The following is a 26,816-nucleotide window of genomic DNA, read 5'->3' as shown; positions in this document are numbered from 1 at the left end:
AACGTGTTCGTAGGTGTTAGCTCTGACAATAACAATGTCGCTTTAGCTTGGTATATATGCATGCATTAAAATGTTGTTGTAGGTTTATGGATATTTTTCAGAGTGTTTTATAGGAGTAATAGATGAAGCCCCATTACCTGCGTTGTTAGCCGCCTCTTGCTAGCAGCTTTCCACTACTTACAATGCACAGAAAAGAGAAAGCCGTGTGTTCTTGTCTCACATAAGCATTGACCGACTACATAGTAGAATTTAATTTGTCTAAAAGTAAACACATACATTTATTTTAATATTTTTTTTAATTTTATTTATTCTTAAGATTAGAATTTTTTAACTGACATTATTATTATTATTATTATTATTATTATTATTATTATTATTATTATTATTATTATTATTATTATTATTATTAAAGTGTAGTCCTGTCTATAGGTCTTGATCCAAAGCATACTACATATATTTCTATTCATCCATTTATTGTTTGAGTTTTTTTATTGTGGCCTTATCTCAATCAATCAATGAATGTTTATTTATATAGCCCTAAATCACAAGTGTCTCAAAGGGCTGCACAAGCCACAACGACATCCTCGGTACAGAGCCCACATACGGGCAAGGAAAAACTCACCCCAGTGTGATGACTATGAGAAACCTTGGAGAGGACCGCATATGTGGGTAAACATCCCCCCCCCCTCTAGGGGAGACCGAAAGCAATGGATGTCGAGTGGGTCTGACATAATATTGTGAAAGTCCAGTCCACAGTGGATCCAACACATCAGCGAGAGTCCAGTCCATAGTGGGGCCGGCAGGAAACCGTCCCGAGCGGAGACGGGTCAGCAGCTCAGAGATGTCCCCAACCGATGCACAGGCTAGCGGTCCACCCGGGGTCCCGACTCTGGACAGCAAGCACTTCATCCATGGCCACCGGACCTGTGCAACCCCCCCTCCAAGGAAGAGGGGAGCAGAGGAGAGAAGAAAAGAAACGGCAGATCAACTGGTGTAAAAAGGGGGTCTATTTAAAGGCTAGAGTATACAAATGAGTTTTAAGATGGGACTTAAATGCTTCTATAATAACCTTTACACAGCTGGCATCAAAACACCACATATTCCAAACTCAAAAATAGATATTAATCAGAACTTTTCAGTGCATGTTATAATAGAGATGGAAGACGTGAACTAAAATAAAGATAATTATATTCAGGCTGTCAAATTTAACAAGTGATCCCATGTGATTAATCACAAATTTTTTTGCCATAATCACGTATCAACACAGATTAACCACACAATTTATACATGCACCTTTGTTATACGGTCAGTGATCAGGTCAGTGCATACGTCAGTGCAAGGACTGGTGTGCGCCAGGGCAAATTTCACTTCAAAATCTTCCCCAATGGGTCTTAATAGTGTTACCAAGTTTTTAACACATTGAATGAGGTACATTTAAGTAAAATATTAAAAACTATTTTTGTTTATAGGATTCTGTCAGTCAATTTGCATTTGTGTCAACATATTGGGGTCTTTTTTAAAGTTAATTAGAATTATGAAAGAAAGTAATTTACTGTGATTAATCCTGATTCATTGCATCTTTGAAGTGTGGTTAATCTGATTAAACAAATACTAAGATATACATATATATGAGCTAGAATGAACAGTTTTTGTTTAATAGTTGTTCTCGATATTTTAAAAAAAAGAAAAAAAATTAATGTCTGTAACATTTGGATTTATTTATCAATATTTTTTATGGGAAAAATTGATTCACTTTTCATTATTTCCTTTCTTTTTTTTGAGCTGTCAAGTAATTAAAATATTTAATCGTGATTAATCGCAGTTTGTTCATAGTTACCACAACATGAATCGCGATTAATCACAGACACGGTAGACATCATTTTTCATCATTGATAAGTATACCCTAGACCAGTGGTCCCCAACCTTTTTGTAGCTGCGGACCGGTCAACGCTTGGAAATTTGTCCGGGGAGGGGGGGGCGGGGCGGGGGGTATTTTATTTAAATTTTTTTATTTTTTCATAAAGAAATACAATCATGTGTGCTTACGGACTGTATCCCTGCAGACTGTATTGATCTATATTGATATATCATGTATATATTGTGTTTTTTATGTTGATTTAATACAAAAAAATATATATATATTTATTTATTTTTTTTTAAATTTCTTGCGCGGCCAATCGGTCCGTGGACCGGTGGTTGGGGACCACTGCCCTAGACCAGACCTGGGCAATTTACGATTAATGGGCCTTATTAAGCTTTTTAACCCGCATCAGCTCCAAGCAGATGAGGGAAGCAGCAGAGTTTGTTCACAGCAGCCAGCCTGAGACGTGAGTGTCAGGAAGCGACTCGGAAGCAGATTTCTACAACATAGTTCTGTTCTGTAGAAAAGTGATATTACATGGATTATTATTATTATTCTATGGGTCTGTGGGTGTTATTTTGACTATTGCGTTCATGTTTCGCCATGTTTATTGCATATTTGTTGCATATTTGTTGCATTTTGCTTCATGGTGATGGATCGATCTTGAGGTGGTCGTCTAGGAAGCAAAGAGGAGTTTGTTGCTCAACAGTCACTGAACATTGTTACATTTGACACGCTGTGGAATGGAACGAGGGTCAAAAAGCAATCAGGATGCATGCTCGTTAATCGCACGTCAAAAAAATCGGGGCCGTCAAAGGAAGTCACAGTAAACACTTTATTATCGCGTTAACTTTGACAGCCCTAATTTTTTCACAACCTGTTACGGCCCGGGTGCACACCAGTGCGCATTCATCTGGGAGCACCTCCAAGAGCGCGCGCCATTCCGGGTGCAGCAAGCAGCTGCATTCAATCATCAGCAATCAACACACCTTTTGCTGATGAGAGGATCTGCCTGCATCCTGTGCCAGAACGTAGCAACCTGTCCTGTACAGTAAGCCGAACCAAGCAAGCTCTATGCACTCTTTCTCTGTCTGTTTCTCTCCCCCGTCGTGTTCATTTGTCTAGTGTCCTCCTTGTCGCCTTCCAGCAGCATACCTCCCTTTCCGCGTTACAAGCGGTGTGTCTCATCTCCCCGTATTCCCTCTGCTTCCCTGGCTGCCTCTTCCACCTGGACATGGACTTTGACGCCTCTCTCCTCCCCTCGACCCTTACGTCTGCTCACGGACCGCCTCTCGCTCAACACTCCCGGTAACACTCAACAGTTAATTCCTACACATAGTCGCACACCATACACTTTTGGTTTCGTCACACTACATTCCCTTGTTTATAATATTATTTTCTTATTTATATATATATTATATATATATATATATATATATATATATATATATATATATATATATATATATATATATATATATATATATATATATATATATATGTATATATATATATATATATATATATATATATATAAAATTAAACAGAGTTAAACGATGTCCCTGTTGTCTGTGCCGTCTTCTTCCCCTGTACAACTGTAACACAACCTTTTGGAACAGATTACTAACGCAAACTGAGGTATTGCTGTATTCGTATTTGAAATGATGTCTCATTTATCAGGACAAGGTGTTTATTATCCCATTAAGATTTTTTACTACCTCCTGTTATTATTATTTATTCTTAAATTCCCCCTTGTTTCTGTTGTATTTATTTAAATAACAGAAAATGGACTTTATGCATGTAAAGTGCTACATAAATAAAGTGGACTTGCTTAATAGCCAGTTAATTGCTCTTTAGGTCCTGGGCTAATTACAGCACATCAGGAATAAATTTCACTCCCCCCCGACCCACCACCGCTATATCAGAGTCACATTCCTGTGGACCTTGCTAAAGACGCAGCAGAGCGGAGGGAGTAATTACAGAGCAGGACAGGTCACAAGGTCAGGGTTTCACCTCAACTCCAGAACACAGCAGCATTTGGGACCGCTGGGGAAAATAAAAGGCCATTTTCAGCTTGGAGACTGCATATTAATCACATATAGGAACATGCACGAGGGTGCAGATTAACCTACAAATTGACGGGCTTGCTTGCACATTGTATCAATTAGTCCAGGGATGTCAAACATGCGGCCTGCGGGCTGGATCAGGCCCGGGAACAGGTTCAATCCGGACTGCGAGATGAGTTTGCTTAGTGTAAAATTTAGCTGCATTTTTAACTTAAAGAATCTGCTGTTCTAAATGTGTCCATTGGATGTCACAATAGCAATTCTGTTAGGCAAATAGTTTATATTGGGGCGAGCAAGTATACCAAGCAAGAGGTACACGGTAAAACGGGGCTGCGACTCCTCCCCCTCGACCCTACGTAAAACAAACAGGAGTAAAATAAACAATTGGTAACTCACTTAAAATGCTGCATGAGACACTGCACATTGATATAGTTCTGTGAAAATGATTTTCTTCTGTGCAAATTTAAAGAAAGTCAACAATGGAAATGACAAATGAGGTAGTTGATACATAGAAGCGTTTTTATTCATGCTTTATTTTGTTTTTGTACAATCAAAGATGGGCTATGACTTAAAGTTTAATTGGTTTGTTAAAACACAATTCGAAAGATTAGGGGGCGGGGGGCGGGTTTAGGGGGGGCGGTGCCGGGGTGTGTGGTTAAGAGGGGAGGAGTATATTTATAGCTAGAATTCACTGAAATTAAAGTATTTCTTATATATATATATATATATATATATATATATATATATATATATATATATATATATATATATATATATATATATATATATATATATATATATATATATATAGTACAGTACACAGTAATGAAAACACAGTTGTTCTACTAACTGTACTGTACTTGCTGCTTATTTAAAATAAAATAAAATAAATAAAATACTCACTCTTTTGCCTTCACCTTCATTGTCCATTCCTTTTTGGTGACTTTATATACTCTGGACCTAGACGTTGAGTCCGCGACATACATGGCAGACAATAACTGATACTGTCCGCTTTGCCAGTCCAAAAACATTAGCCGTTTTCTGTAGTTAGTCTTCCCTCGACGGCCAGGTAATACAAAGCACACACTACCTTTTATATCCACAGCAGCCCGCATTCTCGTTGACTGTCCTTCGACAAATGGACAAAGTTTTTCGCTAGGTAGCATCACAGCTGACCTGGACATTCGAAAGTTCTCTTGCCGTCTAAGAAGTGCTGTATCCGAAATAGCTGCAATCGCTTTCTCTTAAGGTATTCATGTGTGATTTCCACAAGCGTCTGTACATGTAGAAGAAGGAGAAAAACGGGCATGTCTGGATGACTCGCCTTCATATTTAAAGTGGTTAGCATCGAGTTACAAAACCGCTTTATTATGAAACTGGCTGTGGCACGTTCTTTCTGACCTCACTTCCTGTGTGGGGCACGGTTTTTCTGGCGTCACTTCCTCTCCGAACTCAAATTGTAAACGATCAATGAGTCCATACAGAGCTAAGTGCCGGAGATTCAAGAAATACATGGCGCACTTACCCGCGTAAAAATTTGTCCGAGGAGGGGCACCTTAAACGATAGTTTAGTGTGGCTGAAACGGGGCTTAGGCTAAAAAAATACACATGCCACATGCGGCCCGTTAAGCTTTTCAATCCGGCCCGCTGGACATTCCCCAAAAATTATTTTAGATCTTTAAGATGTAAACTGTAGCTGCCATTATGATCTGCAGTGATGTTTTCACTGCAGATTTTTACAACAAAGTTCTAAAGCTTAGTGATACATCAGATTGTAGGTGAGGTTGCATTCATATTTCTTTGTGTTTGTTGCATTTTTGTTGCATTGTTTTGCTTGATTGTAAAATATGTCCATAGAGAGGGGGTGTGCCGTTCATATGTTGTCAATATTCAGTGTTTTATCGTTCATAGTTAATATTGTAAATCCCACATTCTTTATTTTCATGTACATTCTGGATGTCCCATTTAGTCCCATTCCGTTTTTTAAGGCGGTCTGTCATAATGTTTTTTATCATTCAATCTGACATTATTGTGAGGTTTTGTATTAGTGTTCCTAAAAATAGATATACCGGCCCCCAAGCACATTTTTTTCTCTAAATGTGGCCCCCCGAGGCAAAATAATTGCCCAGGCCTGGTTTAAGGGGTTAAACGACTTAGTGTAGACATGGCCTTAATGGTGTTTTGGAAACTGCACAATTTTTTTTTCCTCAAATTTTTTACTAACTTGAAGTGTTTTGTCAAGAGGATTATTTGTGATATGTACTTTTTCAGAGTGTCCTTGTTCATTTTGGGGCCAAAATAAAACAAAGAAAACAATCTGAAGTTGTCGTAGTTGTATTTTTAAGTTATTATGCCATGATTTTACCCGTCGGGCCCATGTGGGAAGAGATTTTCCTCTATGCGGCCCCTGAGCTAAAATGAGTTTGACACCCCTGAATTAGTCGGAGACCAGTCGTGAAAGTTTGCTTGCCCCTTCTACCAAACATGACTTGTTGCACACGTGTTAAAGTCATCAGGCGTTTGCTGAGAGGGGTTGCTCAGTCCAGGAGAGGAGGGGGTTGTTTACATATTACACCATGTTGGCTAATGTTCAAGATGAGTTCCTGTTGTGATTGGCAAAACACTCACGTTGTGCTTGGCTGAGTCTTTCGAGTGGGAAATGCTTTTATTTCCCCGAAATGCGGGGATTACGCAACTGTGAGGAAATTATGTTGTTTTTTCAGATAAGGCAAGACGACCTGCTGGTGTCTCAGTTTTTTTTTTGTTCAGTTGACACACGCACACATTTGCCATGGAGTTTCCCAATGGGGAAAGACTTCACCCGAAGCCCATCCTAAAATGGGAGGGAGCAAAGGCAAACACATAAACTCCACTGGCAATATTGCGGGTCAACTTGGTCGAGCACATGGGAGACACACGGTCGCAGAAGTTTTTTCTCAGATGAATTCTGTTGCACCGAATCCAAACTTTTTCCAGACTTAAGCATCGGTAGATATCGTTTACTGTGTCCGTCAGACTTTCTATGTCAAAAGAGGTGAAGCCAGAGAGCGTGTCACTGCGTCCTCTGGGAGGAGGAGCAGCAGTCATGGCGACCTCGGAGCAGGAGCCGGTATGCATTTTTGGGACGGGAGACCTGGGACGCTCCCTAGGTCAGCGCCTGCTGCAGACGGACTACAAGGTGGTGTACGGCAGCCGCAGACCTCGCAGCTGCGGCCCGTTGCCTGAAGGAGCTCAGGTAACCCACACACGCGCACTAGCGTGTTGGCAGTGTATGCTGTAAAAAAAATAAAAATTAAATTCTGCTTCAAGAGCAATTTGTTTTCACCCTTTCTATCTTGGTCATTTGCTGTTGAGCAACGTTGCAAAAATCCTGTGACATTTTAGAAAGACACTCGAAATTCACTCGAAACGCTCTGAAGTTGTTAAAGCAAACATCCTGCAGCATTAACATCCTAATATGATACAAATGCAACCAATTTAATTCTCAAATTAAGTTGTGTGCTTTCATTTTCCTTGTGTAGATCTTTTTTGGTGTGTTTATTGTATTTATTCATACGTTCTCATATTGTCATATCTTTATTATAGTCAAGAGAATAATTTCTGTACTTTAACTTAATAGTCATGCTTTTGTTGTTTAACAAAAGACACAAATTAATATGCTAATAACAAATAAATCTTATATTTATAAGGGTCACACTAAAAAGGGGAACAATTGGAACAAAGTCATTGTTAGAGCCATATACTCTTTCTGTCAAATTCATGATGTCACTTAGGGGTTGGCTCAAAGCCAAGTGAAAGTTTACTTGGGGAAGGGCTTTGATCATGCTCAGGTGTTGCTGAGTGGAGGCGCAACAGTTTTTGACTGTGCTGAGCTATTATTTGTTTGCTCCCGTTTATTTTCCGTTTTATTACAAAGTGAGTTTTATTTTCGTGACTGTATGTTGATAAACATTTTTGTTAAACGTGGACATAATTGTGGACATCTATTATTAGCTGGCTGCACACGTCGAAACTCGCTTCATTTATATTGGGCAACCAGTAGCAGTAACAGTTTAGGACTTTACCGCTACAGTCATTATGAGTAAAAAGTAGAACTATTACAAGGACTAAGTGATACAATAATTTTTAAAAGTATTAAAGGTAATTGCAATGGATTAAAGCTAGTCCATCCCACTGGCTCAAAATTATACTTTTGTGTGTATTATTTATATTTTTATGAATTATTTTTTAGATGTCCGATATTATCGGCCGATAAATGCTTTAAAATGTAATATCGGAAATTATCGGTATCGTTTTTTTTATTATCGGTATCGTTTTTTATTTATTTTATTAAATCAACATAAAAAAACACAAGATACACTTACAATTAGTGCACCAACCCAAAAACACCTCCTTCCCCCATTCACACTCATTCACACAAAAGGGTTGTGTCTTTCTGTTATTAATATTCTGGTTCCTACATTATATATCAATATATATCAATACAGTCTGCAAGGGATACAGTCCGTAAGCACACATGAATGTGGTCCACTAATAGTACTCACCTTTAACAGTTAATTTTACTCATTTTCATTAATTACTAGTTTCTATGTAACTGTTTTTATATTGTTTTACTTTCTTTTTTATTCAAGAAAATGTTTTTAATTTATTTATTTTATTTTATTTTATTAATTAAAAAAAAAAAGGACCTTATCTTCACCATACCTGGTTGTCGAAATTAGGCATAATAATGTATTAATTCCACGACTGTATATATCGGTATCGGTTGATATCGGTATCGGTTGATATCGGTATCGATAATTAAAGAGTTGGACAATATCGGAATATCGGATATCGACAAAAAGCCATTATCGGACATCCCTAATTATTTTCCAAAAATAACACCAGCCAAAACATATAACAGAGGAAAAATAAAACAAACAAGACAAAGCAAATAAAACCAAACAAAACAAAACATTTCCCCCCCACTCACACACACATTCACACGTCCATTGGGAGAAGCGTACATGAACTAGAGAAAATCCAAAATGAAAGGAAATTAAAATAATAATAAAAAAAATAATTAAAAACTCAAAATGACATTTAACAACAAATGCATTGATCCCTCACTACACCACACTTTAAATATTTGCCGCTTCACTGCATCGTAAATTAAGAAAAACATATCTTTTTTTAGATAGATGGATAGAAAGATAGATGCTTTATTGATCCTGAAGGAAATTCAAGGCTTCTAGAAGCAGTATACAAGACATAATTAAATTACAAATTAGATTCGTGCAATTCAATGTAGACATGGAAATAAATGTACACAGGCTACAGACAATATGTGCAATTCGGTGCAAGGGTAAAGGAATAAGTGTCCAGACAACAAGAAGTACACATTAAAGTGACCAACTAGAGACTGACTCTTAGGACAGCAGTGCAGTTTAGAAGTGAGTAGAAAAAGAAGAAAAAAGAAAATTGAGAAAATGAGTCACTGTGTGCTTTTCCCCTGACGTTACTGTGAGGTGTTATACAGTCTTATGGCCAGGGGGACTAAAGGGTTCTTGAGCCTGATCGTGGAGCACAATTGTGACAGTAGTCTGCCTGGTGAATGTGGTGTGTAGTGGGGTGGTGGGTATTGTCCATGGTGGACAGTATTTTGTCCAGAGCCATCCTCTCAGCCACCGTCAGAAATGTGTCGGTACTAAATTAAGCATTTTCAAGCATAGAAATGCCCAAATAAACTAATAATGTTAATACTACAGTAGTATTGGCTAATAGAAGAGACCAAACCAATCAGAGCACGCTGTTCAGTATTGTGGCCACTGATTGGCTCAGCCTCAGCCAGCATTACTGTATTGGATTTAGAGAGTGTAAAGATGACTAAAGGGTGTTATTTTATGTCTTAAAGTGCTCTCATAATGTTGAAAAATTTATTTAGAAGGTAGTAAACATGTTTTTATGCTCTCGCTATGAAAGTATTTGAATTCTAATTAATAATTCCTATTTCGTGGAAATGTCCGGAGTCAATTAACCGAGTTAATTGTCTGTCTTGCCTCTTGTTGAGGGCGGTCGCATTTTTCTCCGCTCCCTCCTTCCCTGCTTGCTTTCTTCGTTTTGTCTTGTCTGAACTTTTTTGAAGCCTCTTTCTTTGCGCTGTCTTCAAATCTAAACATCAAACATGGATATGATCAGCTGGACTCTCGACGCAATTGACAAAGCCTTTTCGACAAGGAAAAGAGGTTCGGGGGAGCCTGGCTGCCCTGATGGAACCATTGCTGCGGATTACGTGAGAGACTCCTGGGATAAATGGAGAATCATGTGCCTCTCAGTCCTTTCCATAGAGGACGAGGAAGACATCTACCTATTTGGAACCGTGATCGCGGGGCACCTGCTGATTGGGCTGGGCATTGCTCTGGTGTATCGTCAAATTCGGAAGACAATGGCAGCCACTCAAGGAGCCCAACGGCTGTTCGTCGCAATGGAAGGAATGGGCCGGGCTGTGGGAACACAGACTGTGGCGATTTCTGATATGAATCGCAAAATGGATCTTGCTGAGAAGGAGAATTAAATTGAATTTGAGAGAACCAGCACGGACACATAGAGCAGGCAAGTCATTGTTTTGACTGCTCGAAGAAAAACAACATCCTAATCTACGATTTGACTCCCTCGAATGGCCTTGACACAGGAACAGGCTGTTCTGAAAAACTCCCCCGAGGACTCCTCAATGATGGACGTTTTTGACCTTCCTTTTTTTCAATAACACCCGGTGTCGAAATTTGAGATCGGCCCCAGTCCACAAAAACATTTCAACATCTCACCCAAGTTAATTGGGCATACATGCATGCACCCGCCCCTCCCCCAATCAACGCCTTCACCACTGCTTAATTCCTCTTCCGGGTTATGGACGGCTAGTAGCGCTTTATAGCAGCAGGCCGGCCTCCAGGGCCCCAAATCCCCCCCGCCCCCCTCTGTTGTGAGTTGTTGTGATTATATGTATCATGTTTATGTGTGCTATGCTATGTGAGGTTTTTTCCTTGGACTCAGTCTGGACCCCTCCCGAGGGTCCAGCCTTAGACTAATATTTTTTTACTCTTGCCCCCCTTTCCCAATATCACCTTTTTCCCACCTTTTTCAAGGAGCGCTGTAAGTGGCTGATCCGTTGCCGGTCCCGTCTTGTCCCCCTGTAACGTATGTCTGCTCTTAGTGGGATTGTGCCGAAAATGAAATTTCAGTCCCTATATGTCTTGTACATGTTAAAGAATGGACAATAATAAAGCATCTTGAATCTTGAATCTTGAATAAACAAGGGACGACTGTATTTAAAAGAACAGCACGGGCTAGCATAAGTTACCATTCCTCGTTGAAAAATGAGTGTCTATATTTTTTCGTAGTTAAAAAATAATTTTTACAAATTTTGTTGTTAGGCCTGAATAAAATTACTTGCCTTTGCGACCTGTTACGTGAGTGGGCGTGGCTTACATGCTCGGAGGAGTTCCGCGGCCTATAGACAAATAACGCTGGCAAGAAAATCACTTCAGATAATACAAATAATAAAAAGTCATACTGATAGGAAAACAAATTATTAGCAGAAACTTAAACTTTTGTTAAGGTGATATTCATGTAACACAACACAATATACATGATGTTTTTGTAATATAATTGTTTTTCTATTTAGTGTTAAACTAATACTACTTTGTAAAAAAAGCCTCTTTTTATGACCAAATAATTTGTTCATATTTATATTTTAATGTTATATAGTGTGTATCCATTTGCAAGCACAACAATAAACCTGTGTCAGGATGATGATGTTGTTTTTTTCTTTGTTTGTTCTTATCGTGGTTATAGTTTGTCATTGTTTCCAATGCAGTGAGCACGTGTGTGTGCTAATATTAAGTTCTGTGTGTGTCATTTAGGCGTTCAGTCATGCTGACGCAGCCCAATTGGCCAGTCTGATCTTTGTGTGCGTACACAGAGAACATTATGACTTCATGGAGACGCTCACCTCACAACTGGAGGGAAAGGTATTTTTTATGTTTTTTTGCTTTTACATATGCAGGGTTGCCCCCGAATAAATTTGGGTCCAAGGCAGAACAAATATGTTCACACTTTTTTATTCATGTGAAACCATTTTTATACATTCTTAAATCAAACTACATTTAATTTGATGCATGTTTTGTACTAGAAACAAATTATGGTAGACACATTTTTAAACAAAGATTTTTTTGTGTGCAAAATAACAATATAACCATGGAGGGAGGGAGGGTGGGGGGGGGGGTGCACTACCCAGTAGAGTGTTGAATATCTTTAAATATGTTTTGTGGCAATTCCAAGTTTGTACACAGTGGCACATTCCATTATTTTCAGCAGGCTGCATTGCAAAATGATTAACTTTCCTGTCACGCGAAATCCACCCAGGAGTGGGGCCATATGCATTTCTTCCCTACTGTATATTGTTATCAATGATGGAGCAGTAAACAGCTACAAATACATTTGCGTTTAAATGTCGTATGAAATGCCTTTTCATTCATAAATTTACATTTTACATGCGCTTCTTCACACAAAAGAGGCCTACACAGCATGTGAGCTGGGTATCGACCCTGTTATATGATATTGACAGCTGCGTCTCAAGAAATGAATATAGAGTAGAAATGACTACATTTCAGGAGGTCTGAAAGACCATGGAAAGGCTCAGGAGTGTTGTTGCTTATTTCCTGGTTGGAGGGCACACCAGTCATTTACACCATTAAATTATTTGACAATCTTTCACATTTTATGATATATTGAATTTGGGCTTTTCATTGGCTGTAAGCTATAATGAATGCTTGGTGGTGTAACTGTATGGCAAAGGGCATAGGTGTGATTCACAGCCAGGGATGCGTCAGGTAAACCATTTATGCTATTGACTCCTGACAGGGAAAAGCCGAAAGTGAAATGAAATTGTAAACCTGCTCAGTGGCCTTGTGGTTAGAGTGTCTGCCCTGAGATCGGTAGGTCGTGAGTTCAAACCCCGGCCGAGTCATAGCAAAGACTATAAAAATGGGACCCATTACCTCCCACTCAGCATCAAGGGTTGGCATTGGGGGTTGAATTAATGAATTAAATTACAAAAATGCTCCCTTCACCTCCCAGGGGGTGGAACAATAATTTCACCACACCACCTAGTGTGTATGTGACTATCAGTGGTACTTTAACTTTAACTTTCTCTCAAAATAATTAGGAAATACATTCTTGAAATATTTCACTCTGTATAGTGAATCTAGGCAACAGGCTGGATCAGTGGGTAACGCTTGTGCCTCACAGGGAGAAGGTCATAGGTTAAGCGTTAATACATTCACACAATAAATGACAGATGTTTACACATATAGAAATTAAACGACATCGACAGCCCTCTACTGGTCAAATTTAGCGCTAAATGTATTAAACAAGCTTTTCTTGCCGAGAGTTACTCAGTCAAGAAACAACAACACGACCACTAATACAAAAGACATCACAAGTCAGCAATTTCAATACAAAACAAACTAAATATCTTAATGCACAATATCTACTTACAAAGATTTGACCAAGGTTTGTGATGAAGCTAACATGTGGATTTCTCTGTTGTTGCTGCTTGTCAGGAACAGTGTGTCCATCGCGTAAACGGTCCGACAGGAAACAATGACTGCAAAACATTCGTACCTTTTGTCCACTCGCTGTTAAAAGTCAGATTTTCGCGATTTATCGAAGATTTTTTTCAGGGATGATAGTGCCGTTTTTTGGTTTTAATAAATAGTCTTCCTCTACTCACACCACTGCTGCTTCATTGTGACATGTATGCCTTGCTGTTGCCCCCTGTGGGGTGGCGGGAGTACTGCACACATGAGCAACCTTAGTTTGAAGGGTTTCATCAAGCCTATTTGGGTGCTGATGTGACCCGTGGGCTGCGAGTTCAATTGGCTTGGTGTACCTAGCGTACATTGAAGTGTAAGAGTGGACGTATGCCAACTAAAACAGGGTCATTGAGTAAGACTAAATAGGCTCTGCTTCTGCCTACTTCTTTTTCGGACATGTTAAATTGTGTAAGTGATGTCCGCCAATGTAACAAATAGCAACCTATTAACTAGAAGGGTACAAACTTACATTTGCGACTACACGTGCCTTTTCTTTCCTAAGGTTGTGTCATATTTTATGAATTGTAGCTCTTTTTATTTGCTTATTTTCCACCCTACTCTTGGCCCAAAGGTGCTGGTGGATGTCAGCAACAACCCTGAGAAGAATCTGTACCCGGAGGCCAACGCTGCATATCTGCAGAGGTGAGCGCCGCTGAAGCATGCAGCTTTAACACAAGGCCGTCTTATGTTTGGATGGCCAGCAATGTTTGCTTTCCAGACTGCTTCCTGGATGTCAAGTGGTGAAAGGCTTTAACACCTTGTCTGCCTGGACTCTGCAGAATGGACCCTCGGATGCCAGTAGACAGGTACAAGCCACTCTCTGCTTGGGAAAAGTGCTTATCATTATTTTCCTCCGCCATGATAGAATGGTAACCAAATTGAGTTAACGCAATTTATCGGATTTTAATCCAATAATATTCCACGGTCACAGCGGAGTGAAAAGCCTTTGGCAAGTCTGTGATGTGTTCACGCAGAGGGGGGGGTGCTGACCAACAAGTTAAAAATAATGGTCTGTGTCGAACTGGAAAGAATCTCAGTCCAAATTGTATTATTAACTTGTTTTGAAGTTTGGATCAAACCAATTCCACGCGACAGCGGCCAAATCTGAGGAGTCTTTGCTGCGAGAGCCACGTCTGATGTATCCTTGAATCAATTAACTCAAAGTCACTCTTGGATCTGACCGTCCAAGACCAGGTTTCGCTTTCTCGCTCTGTACTACGAAATGGCAGCATATGTTGGTATTTGTTGTTTTAGTCTAATCGTTTGAACTTTCCCAGAGGACTGTGAAAGCACATATGTGTGTGTTTGTGTGTGTGTGTGTGTTGGTATATTTGGAACACCGTTGACCAATTGTCGTTAATTTATTGGCTTTCTTCAACAAAATAAGAACAATTTCCTCCTTGAAGATTTGTCAAGAATTTTAATTGTATGTACTCCCAAGAGACGAAAATACATTTTCATAATTAAATCACAGAATATTACACACTGGCAAGCACACCAATGCCTAATGAGATCCGATAAAAGGGCTGTATCAAAAATCTGCATTTAAAAAAACAATATTCCTCAGTTTTGATCAATTAAATAAATAACAGGAATTGTTTTGAGACTGATAATTATAATGTTTAGAATGTTAGGAATAAATACAGGAATACAAAACAGGACATCACTGAGTGACTAAAAATACAATATAAGATGCATTACTTACTTTCTCTAATACAATCTATAGTATCCAAACTAATATAAACATAGTAATTAAGAAATAAAATAATACAGAATATATCATAACTATTACCTTAATAGATAACAAATAAGAATCAGGGTACATATTTAGACACTGTGGTCTTCATTAGATATTAATACATTATTGAATTCAGGATGTATGATATCAGACATACTATTTAGTATTTAGTACTTAGTATTTATTAAGTAATAATAATGAATATATTTAGTGTCAATAATACTAGACATCATGGTAGTTTTGTTAAGTTATAATGAATGAAAACATTTAGTAAATAATATCAGACACTGGCAATATTTAAGAAATAATAATAATATATCAGACATTATGGTAGTATTCATTAGGTAATACTAAATTGAAACATTTAGGGTAAATTATATCAGACACTGATGATATTCATTAAATAATAAAAAAATACATTCAGGATAAATGACGTTAGACCTTATGGTAGTATTTATTAAGTACAAATAAATGTATCACTGTAGGCTAAATACTATCAGAGACTGGTAATATTCATTAATAAATAAATACATTCAGGATAAATGATATCAGACATTATATTAGTACTTATTAAATAAATGAATCAATTTATGGTAGATAATATTAAACACTAGTTATATTCAATACATATTAAATAAATAGATTTAGGATAAATTATGGTAGTATTTATTAGGTATTAATACAATAATAAATTTAGGGGAAAGATACTCAGATAATATGATATTATTTATTAAGTAATAATACCTAAATTCATTTTGGGTTGATCATAAGTAATAATGAATGAATACATTTAGGAATAAAAAACAAACACTGGTGGTATTTATATTTAGTAATATGCAAATACATTCAGGAAAAATAATATCAGACAGTACGGTAGTATTTATCCACTAATGATAAGTGAATAAATTAAAGATAAATGATATCAGACAGATAGTTCTCAGCATTTGCTTCATATATATACTTTGTGAACACCATATGTTGGTACTGTTTCTCAAACTGAGTCATATTAGTGTATTTTTGAGTTCCTTGTTCAATTAATTGTCAAAAGCTAAGAAACACAACAAAACATGTAACAGTCAAATTCAATTGAAATTGATCTGGTGATCAAGTGTGGGTTTTCTTTTTCTATAAAATCCATTTTTTGTATACAGTGTGATTGAAAAATGGATAGCAAATACTCATTTTTGTAAAATGATAATATTTGGGATATGTTTTGTGTGCAATGATTTTAAGAAAGGGTTTAGTGTTAAAGAAAAAAATCTTCAAAAAAGCTTAAGTCTTAGACTTAGACAAACTTTGTTGATTCACAAGGGAAATTGTTCCACACAGTAGCTCAGTTACAAAGGATGAAAAGGGTAAGGATGGAAAGGATGATGCAGGTATAAAGTAGACAAAAAATGTACCATATAGTAGCAATATAACATATATGTAATATGTACGTATTATATATACAGTATATAATATATACTGATGTATTATATTATATGATATTTTATTTATTATTAATTTATTTACATCCAAACAGTGTATTAATAACCTTGCTATTTTACTCTAGCATCCCAGCGTGCCTTGCAACATAATTTTGTATATAGTTGTTCAAATGAAGCGTTACCCATTTATTATAATTAAAAAATTTCAGGTCTACCTGTGTGGGAACAGTGCAGAGGCAAAGCAGGCTGTTGCAGAGGTGGCCACCAAGATGGGTCTCACAGTTCTGGACAGGGGGTCTCTGTCTGCAGCCAGAGAGCTGGAGGACATTCCTCTGCAGCTCTTCCCAGAGTGGAAGCTGCCCCTCCAGATCACCGTCGGCCTCTTGGCCTTCTTCTTCTTCTATCTGCTTATCAGAGAAGTCGTCTACGCCTATGTGGATCAAGGGAAAGACATCTCTTTCAGAATCATGGTGTCCCTGGCCAACAAGGTGAAGATTTGCACATTAAAAACAAAGTACAGTAGCTTTCATGTGGACCATCTTGTAATTGAAGTGTGTATCTTCCAGGTGTTTCCCATCGTGTCACTCATCATGTTGTCCTTGTGTTACCTGCCTGGTGTTATCGCTGCCTTCCTTCAGATGTACAGAGGAACTAAGTACAGGTGAGTGAGACATTATATCTATAGGGTGTTATAATTAGAAACAATTATACAGGTGCATGTGTGTGACTGCTTCAGGCGCTTCCCAGATTGGCTGGACCGATGGATGCTGTGCAGGAAGCAGTTGGGACTGTTGGCACTCGCCTTGGCCTTTCTGCATGTGCTCTACACTCTCATCATCCCAATAAGGTGCTTCATAAATGGATTCACATTTTAATCTTCAAATATTGGAAAGGTTTCGCCACTTTATATTGACGTTTAACTTTTTTGTTTTGTTGGAGGAACAAACAAAAACAAAACGGTGATTTGGTGTCATGATATTTAAGTGTTTATATAAGTATGTATCGATATTTTGTTTCTTTAGTCTTATTTTAAAATGTAGACTTTTTTTAAATTAATTTTTTTGTTGTGTTCTTTGTATACATCGCTCCTTTTAATCACTAAAAAAGGCTATTTATTTATTGTTTGTTTCACACTCTATTCTTATCCTTTAACATTTAACATTTTAAAACATGTTAATATAACAGCCCTTCAATTTCATACTAATTATTTTGTCCACATTAGATAGACAACCCAATATTTTTCAATTAAAAAAAAATAATATTTTGAATAGTATTTTTTCTAATTTCTTTCATAAGTGAAAAAATGATCAATTTATTATTTTATGTTCTTTATTTTGTTTTTTCCCTCATTAAAGTTGAGTATTTAAACGCTGTTGCCATTTTTTATTTATTGATGATTAAGTTCTTTTTAATTTTTACATTAATGCTAGTGTAAAAACACACATGAATATCTTAATTCTTTTTCCACATTCAATTCATTTTGTTTACTTGTTCGTTATTATTTTTTCAAATATATATATATATATATATATATATATATATATATATATATATATATATATATATATATATATATATATATATATATATATATATATATATATGTATGTTTTGAAAAAAATATATCACTTTTGAATCAACACAGTAACATGTGGGATATAAATAATAATGGAAGTATAATTGTTTGTATGTAGTATATAATTGGTACAAAGGTTTAACACGTGTACAAGGATAATTCACATGCCTTTACTGTGTATATAATTGAACAGTGTTTATGTTGTGTAAAAGGTGTATTTATAATATGTTGTGCAAAGGAAATTTCATAATTTTTGGCAGCTCATCTTGTATTTGACATTGTTTATAGGGTTAGGCGCAATAAGAGTTTAACTTCAGCCTAAACCCTTTCGGTCTGCAACATTTTCAATTTATGAATGTACAACTGTTTGTTTATGTAAAACTGTTTGTTTATTTTTATGACCACTGACCGAAGAAATAATAACTAAACTAAACTATGGATGTATGTATGTATGTATGCATGTATATATGTATGTATGTATGCATATATATATATATATATATATATATATATATATATATACATTTTTATTTAAATCTTATTTTCTATTTATAATTTTTTAATACTTGGTTCTTTATTCTTATTCCTTGCTTTTTTCCTCACTGGAAAAACTGTCAATGTGTTGTTTCACATTCTTCATTCTTCCTTATCCCTATTATAAATTGGTAACACACTATGAAAGCTTGGAAAGGGGCCAGTATTAAATAAATTATTCATCTGCAAGTGTGATCATGTGATCTTTATTCATGTAACTTTTTTGTTACTGAATGAGGTCACATTCATTGTGCGAGGAAGAAAACAAATACGTCTAAATACAATCTATGTATACTTGTCGCTTGTGCATTATCTTGACAGAGTTGAATGCCTTCCTAACTTTTACAGATATTATGTGAGATACAGGATTCTGGACTTCACTGTCACACAGGTAAGAAATATTGACGTTTCGTTACGTTGAAGTAAAAATGACAACACATTTACCTGTATATATCCAGATGATTTTGTATCACCTCTGTTTTGTGCTGTTGTCTTACTAAGATCAGGGAGAACCAAACGTCAGAGTTCGACAACACTATGGCCTGGAGAACTGACTCTTACTACTCTGTGGGCATTCTGGGGTTCGGCCTGTACATCTTACTAGGAATAACATCTCTCCCGTCAGTTAGCAACGCTCTCAGCTGGAGGGAATTCAGCTTCATACAGGTAGTCACTCAGTATTGTTTGTGTGCGTGTGTGTGTGTGTGAGTGTGTGTTTGTTGACTCTGAATACAAAGGTCCGGTTTACTGAGTGTAGACACATTGCGCAAGCCTTGGGCAAAATCCCTGCATCCTGTTTATCTTAAACACTGCCAGTCAGAACTGAACCAGGATTTTTACCACTGAAGCATTCAAGATGTTATTTCACTCACAAGCCCACCAACAGACTTGTCATTATGCAACTGTCTGTGGCAGCGTGTGTGCGTTTATGTGTGTGTGTGTATATGTGTGTGCGTGTGGGTGTGTGTGTAATGACACAATCCTATATTATGACCTGAGCTTTTCAGCTCAGGTCAGTTGTAAGATTTTCTCATGATGAAAACATAGTTACACTTTATCAAACACACTGACTCATGCACAAACTAGAGCTTTAAAAGACACTAATTACAATTATTTACTTTTTTTTTTGGCACATTTGGTGATTTTTAAAATATGTCTAGTGTATTTATATTTAATTTTACAATGTTACTATATTATTAATATTTCCTTCAAACACATTAGTTAATATTTAACTTGTTAAAACATGTTAATATTCATAAAAATAAAAACACAGCCCTTCAATTTCATACTAATTATTTTGTCCACATTTGATAGATAACCAAATATTTTGTTTAAATATTTATTAAATGTTGTCTTTCTTTCTATTTTTAAAAAAATATATTTTGAATAATATTTTTTCCAATTTCTTTCATAAGTGAAAAAGCGATCAATTTATTATTTTTATGTCCTTTATTTTGTTTTTCCCCTCATTCAAGTTGAGTATTCAAACGCTGTTGCCATTTTTTTTTTATTGATGATTACATTGTTTTTTTTATTTTTACATTTGGGCTAATGTAAAAAAAACACTTGAATATCTTAATTGTGTTTCCCACATTCAATTCCTTAATGTGTATACTTGTTCTTTATACTATTTATTCAAATATATATAAATACATTTTTATTTAAATTTGAAGGAATTTGAAGGAAATATTAATAATATAGTAACATTGTAATATTAAATATAAAACACTGGACATATTTTAACACAGGATATTTTATTTAAGAATCTTTTGAAAAAATCACCAAATGTGCGACAAAAAAACCAACAACCTCCAATTTGTGTCTTTTGAATTATTAGAGCGTTATGCAAGCGATTAATCACAAAAAAAATATCGCATTAATCATGTATTAGCGTAAATTAATGACACAGTTTATTTTGATCGCAGGTGCTCCTTTACCCTGACTGTGAATATTTACCTGAAAGGCTGCAGAGATTGTTGTAGGGCCAGTGATCAGGTCAGTGCATATATCAATGCAGAGATGATTAGAATGACTTTAGATAAATCTGTTAATAAGTTTTGAGCAAATAAATGAAGTGCATTCGAGTAAAACGTAAAAAAATGTTTTTCTGTAAGCCATTCGGACAAAATTATGTTTGTATCAAAACGCTGGGGTCTTTTTTGAGTGAATTTAAATGATGCAAGCAGGTAATTTACTGTGATTAATCGTGAATAATCAAAATTGGAATAGGGTGATTAATATGATTTGTTTTAAAATATCGTTTGACTGCAGTAAAGATTGTACAATTATTTCCCGATTGGCTGGGATAAATAAGTTTACAACCCTATGGTATTTTTGGTATATTTTATTTTTATTGTCCTCTTCTTTTTTATTCATTAAACATGTTTTCAGTTTTATTGTATTGCCACTGATCTGTGACATCTGTTTTAATAATAAAGTGTTTTTGATATCTTTTAGTATTTCAGACGGTTCAAGTTATTACTTTTTATGAACTTTTTTTTGTTAAATCTGTGATTCCTTTAGTTTCTGTGTTGGCGGCCTCCAGGGTTTTTAAAATCAATTCTTTACTTTAGACAGTTTTGTCTTCTTGACAGCTCTTTGATTCCAGCCGTCAGCTCCAAAGGCTATGTGGGTGTTTGTCTATTATCAAACTTTGTGCTACCACGTCAGTATGAAAAGTCCGAAACGATTTTTGATTGACCAGAAGATTGTCAGTCAGGCAAGTCAGGCAACCACTTAAGTTAAATCAAGCCCGTTTCTTTACCCTACAAAGTGCTACAATTTGCCCTAAAACACATGCATTTTATTTTGAAATGCAAAATACTTCACAGCCTTTTGTAGCCCACAGAGTTGGCAGTCTTTCTGCACAAAGGCACTGAATGTGAAAAACAGACTAGCACATTGTTGGATGTTTCAGTCACATTACTGCGACGCTACATGAGCCAGCTTGGACGCAGGCTCACACCTTTAAAAAAAAAAAAAACAACAACAAAAAAAAAAACTGTTAGCTGCAACTAGATTGATGATTCCCCAAATTCATCCGTGCTTGAAATAATCAAAAAGGCACACTTGGTATCCGCTTGAAAAGTTTGCCTGCAGGTAATACTTCACTATTGTGTGCTACAAATGTGTTGTGTGCTGACACTATTGCGCTTGGTGTGGAAAATCAGGGATATATAATACAATAATGAGCTGCAGATTTTTTTTTAAATGGGCTGAGTAATGAGGACTTTACATTACAGGCGTAGGGTTGATAAACACATGTCCACATGCCCTAATTAGAACTAATATTTATAAAGTGCAGTTGGCTGCATTTTCTTACCCTGGTGGACCTTTTCCTGGATCTTTAATGCATTACAAACATAATCAGACCCACTATATGAGAAGGAAATCTTTCATAAATGTAACTGGGTCATACAGTATGAAGCTCATGCTCTCATTCCACAGCCTTTCTTTACTTTTACTCCAGCAAAAATTAGAGCAGTTTAAATGTTAAGTTATTCATCAAATATAAAATCCGGGGAATACATTACCCTTGGTTACTGGCTTGGACATCAAACACTATATTTCATTCCATTATCTACTATGTTATTCCTTAATCTACTAAATATTGTATTTATTTAGCCATGATGCAATGTTTCTGTCAGGTTATTCATTATTTATTTATATATATCAAATCTTATTTTTTGATTTTATTTATTTAGGTTTCGATTTATTTATTTCAATTAATTTTATTTTCAATGTATTAATTTTAAAGGCCTACTGAAATGATTTTTTTTTAATTTAAACGGAGATAGCAGATCCATTTTATGTGTCATACTTGATCATTTCGCGATATTGCCATATTTTTGCTGGAAGGATTTAGTAGAGAACATCGACGATAAAGTTCGCAACTTTTGGTCGCTGATAAAAAAAGCCTTGCCTGTACCGGAAGTAGCGTGACGTCACAGGTTGAAGGGCTCCTCACATTTCCCCATTGTTTACACCAGCAGCGAGGGCGATTCGGATCGAGAAAGCGACGATTACCCCATTAATTTGAGCGAGGATGAAAGATTTGTGGATGAGGAACATGAGAGTGAAGGACTAGAGTGCAGTGCAGGACGCATATTTTTTCGCTCTGACCGTAACTTAGGTAAAAGGGGTCATTGGATTCCACGCTTTTTCCTTTTTCTATTGTGGATCACAGATTTGTATTTTAAACCACCTCGGATACTATATCCTCTTGAAAATGAGAGTCGAGAACGCAAAACGGACATTCACAGTGACTTTTGTCTCCACGACAATACATCGGTGAAGCACTTTAGCTACGGAGCTAACGTGATAGCATCGTGCTTAAATGCAGATAGAAACAAAATAAATTAGCCCCTGACTGGAAGGATAGACAGCAGATCAACAATACTACTATCAGGAGACACCGAACCAAACACTGGACCTGTAACTACACGGTTAATGCTGTGCCGCCTGTCGAAGCCTAGCAATGCTGTTGCTAATGACGCCATTGAAGCTAACTTAGCTACGGGACCTCGTCAGAGCTATGATAAAAACATTAGTGCTCCACCTACGCCAGCCCTCATCTGCTCATCAACACCCGTGCTCACCTGCATTCCAGCGATCGACGGCGCGTCGAAGGACTTCACCCGATCATCGATGCGGTCGGCGGCTAGCGTCGGATAGCGCGTCTGCTTTCCTCAAAGTCCTCCTGGTTGTGTTGCTGCAGCCAGCCGCTAATACACCGATCCCACCTACAGCTTTCTTCTTTGCAGTCTCCATTGTTCATTAAACAAATTGCAAAAAATTCACCAACACAGATGTCCAGAATACTGTGGAATTTTGCAATGAAAACAGAGCTTTTTGTATTGGGATACAATGTGTCCGAATACTTCCGTTTCAACCATTGACGTCACGCGCAAACGTCATCATACATAGACGTTTTCAACCGGAAGTTTAGCGGGAAATTTAAAATTGCACTTTATAAGTTAACCCGGCCGTATTGGCATGTGTTGCAATGTTAAGATTTCATCATTGATATATAAACTATCAGACTGCGTGGTCGGTAGTAGTGGGTTTCAGTAGGCCTTTAATGTATTTTACTTTGTATTTTCTTTTTTTTAATTGTTTTAAGGATTTGAAAGAGGAAAACACTGCATCATGGCACAATGATATGAGAGAGAAAAACATTGCTTTGGGTCAGGCCCTTAAAATAAAGAAGAGAGTGGATAACGTGTAGAATGGATGGGATGGAGCAAAGCACACTCGTCAAAGATGTGATTGCGAAAGGGCTGCGCATGACACCCAGATGTAGCTGCAGCACACAGTAGCATCAGGTGGTTTTCTTTCTGCAACCAAAGAGGGTGGAGGTGGGTTTGGGATCCCGCTGTATGAAGAAATGACACAACACCACAACTCCATCATCATCATCATCATCATCATCATCATCATCATCATAACGTTCACCAACAAGAAATACAAAATAGCATTGCTGAAGCAGAGAAGCAAACGGAAAGGAACAGCAACACTAGCATGTGAAGAGTGAACAAATCTTGTAATAGGGAAGCTCGAAGAGACATTCTGCTTAGGGCCCCAATTTAGCTATGGGCAGATCTGCATGTGGCTACACGTATGATATATTGAAAGGGAATTGTATTTAAATGTGACACAAAATCAAATATTGTATATTGTATCGCAGTATATTGTTATACAATATACTGCGATGAGGTGGCGACTTGTCCAGGGTGTACCCTTGCTTCCGCCCGAATGCAGCTGAGATAGGCTCCAGCACCCCCCGCAACCCCGAAAGGGACAAGTGGTAGAAAAAGGATGGATGGATGGGTGTCTTGAAAAAAAAAGTGCATTATACTTAATATGTGTACCATTCACATTTGAACCAATATGGTACTAATTCCTGCTACCTGGGTATAGATACCGTACTCAACAGTACCAATTTTTGGTACTTTTGTATGTTAAGAAATTAAAGTTAAAGTTAAAGTACCAATGATTGTCACACACACACTAGGTGTGGTGAAATTTGTCCTCTGCATTTGACCCATCCCCTTGTTGACCCCCTGGGAGGTGAGGGGAGCAGTGGGCAGCAGCGGTGCCGTGCCCGGGAATAATTTTTGGTGATTTAACCCCCAATTCCAACCCTTGATGCTGAGTGCCAAGCAGGGAGGTAATGGGTCTCATTTTTATAGTCTTTGGTATGACTCGGCCGGGGTTTGAACTCACAACCTACCGATCTCAGGGCGGACACTCTAACCACTAGGCCATTGAGTGGGTCAATATATAATATAATAAATATATATATAATATATAAATATTACTTGCTTTTGTTTATATGTATATATTCTATATATTTGTAACAAAATTACATTTTTATTGCAAAATTTAAAAATAAGCTGATTATGATGTCCAGTTCTTATGACATTTCTGAGTCTCAATTACAGTTGCAAGTCAAAAATGTTAGATTGCAGTAGAGTATAGTTTATTATTTATTATTTTATATATTATTTACTCTTTGCTCTTTAGTCTTTCGTTGTGCCCAAAAAAGTGTTATTGTTGTAATTATTGTACTTATTACGCACCAGCTGTTTGATCGTGACGTCTATCTTAGTTGTAGTTTTCAGTAACACATTTGGAAGTGTTGAAATCGCCATGTAAAATCACTAATGTCAACAGTAGCATGTCAATAGTAAAGCTAATGTATATTAGCATCAAGCTAGCACATTTTTGGAAAAGTGGAGCCTTACTTTACTTGCATTTGAGACGTTTTTGGGTCAGTATCTTTGTTGGCATTAAAAACTGCAACATTACCTAAGGGTAGTTTGGCTGGGTCCGCTCTCAGTGCTGCTGGAGTGATCGCCAAGTGCCAAAGTGCAAAGAGTTCGCAACCGGGCGTCCCGTTACGCGCAACTCAGGTACAGTAGCATGACATCAATAGATTTGACATGAATCGGTGCCCGGTAGAACCAGCGGGATTCGATTGGTTCCAAAAAAGTACCAGATTCGGTACCTGTCCCTACTTAGTAGCCCGCTGAACCATTCATTTAAAAAAATATATATCTCTGCTTCTGTGTTGGTGACATCCCACTTCCTTGTTTTCTAGTCAAAGTTGGGTCACGTGACTTTGCTCCTCTGCACCCTCCACACCTACCTGTACGGCTGGGACAGGTTCCTTCACCCCTCCATGTACAAGTGGTACACTCCAGCGGGCTACATGCTCAGTCTGCTGGTGCCCACTGTGGTGCTGACGCTGAAGCTGTTGCTCCTTCTGCCTTGCGTGGACCGCAGCATCACCCGCATCCGCCGTGGTTGGGAAAGGACCGACCTGGACGAGGAAAAAACCCTTTTGGCGTAGAAAACATGAACAACACACTTACAGTTCTTGGTTGGAATTACTGTGTCTATTGAAAACATATTTTATACTAGGGGCAGTGCCTTATTAGAGCCAGCAAATGGCACTTTAGTGGCAAAAACATGTTGTTTTTCTATTGTGATTTTACTATATATTGCATGTGTTAATAAACTCATAATCTAGTGCTGCTTTTAGTTTGTCGTGATCACAGTCGTGATGACAGTGGGCAGAAGTATCTTACAAGCTGTAGCACCAGTCACTCTTTACTCAGTAGCTTTCGAAAGGGTAAAATAATAAAATAATTATGTACAGTTGAACCTTGGTTGTCTTTAGCAATTTGTCTCATAAGGTCAGACGGGGACCGAATTTTACACACACTCGGTATGTTTACACACATTAAAATATGAACAGAGTCTAGCTTTTTAAAACACATACAAAAAAAACCTGGACAACACACTTATCAGAATCAGCTCATTTGTAAATATTACTTTGAAAATGAACTTTTATTAACACACAAAAATACCGAAAATTGGTGCAGTTCAGTACCAGTACCATATCCCAGGTGGATAATTATCATTAAACTGATACATCAATATTATAATTATAATTATTAGTGCATCTACTTGGG

General features: G+C 37.1%; 1 protein-coding gene across 2 annotated transcripts; it reads left to right on the top strand.

The window, feature by feature from the left end:
• The first annotated feature begins 6,738 nt into the window (after positions 1-6,738).
• On the top strand, positions 6,739-26,515 carry LOC133659973 (metalloreductase STEAP4-like). 2 transcript variants are annotated; one of them, XM_062062934.1, is made up of 11 exons: positions 6,739-7,162; positions 11,826-11,933; positions 14,131-14,201; positions 14,278-14,365; positions 16,937-17,215; positions 17,294-17,388; positions 17,464-17,574; positions 19,186-19,228; positions 19,339-19,503; positions 20,763-20,832; positions 25,940-26,087. In XM_062062934.1, exons 1-10 carry the CDS (start codon positions 6,950-6,952, stop codon positions 20,817-20,819), a joined length of 1,230 nt encoding a protein of 409 aa, XP_061918918.1. In that variant the 5' UTR covers positions 6,739-6,949; the 3' UTR covers positions 20,820-20,832; positions 25,940-26,087. The 2 variants fall into 2 exon arrangements, with proteins under 2 accessions (XP_061918918.1, XP_061918917.1); XM_062062933.1 differs by lacking the exon at positions 20,763-20,832 and having other exon boundaries at positions 6,744-7,162; positions 25,940-26,515.
• The last annotated feature ends 301 nt before the right edge of the window (positions 26,516-26,816 follow it).

The sequence above is a fragment of the Entelurus aequoreus genome, linkage group LG11 (assembly GCF_033978785.1).
Source record: "Entelurus aequoreus isolate RoL-2023_Sb linkage group LG11, RoL_Eaeq_v1.1, whole genome shotgun sequence".
Lineage (NCBI taxonomy): Eukaryota > Metazoa > Chordata > Actinopteri > Syngnathiformes > Syngnathidae > Entelurus > Entelurus aequoreus.
This window is presented reverse-complemented; position numbering and strand designations above follow the sequence as displayed.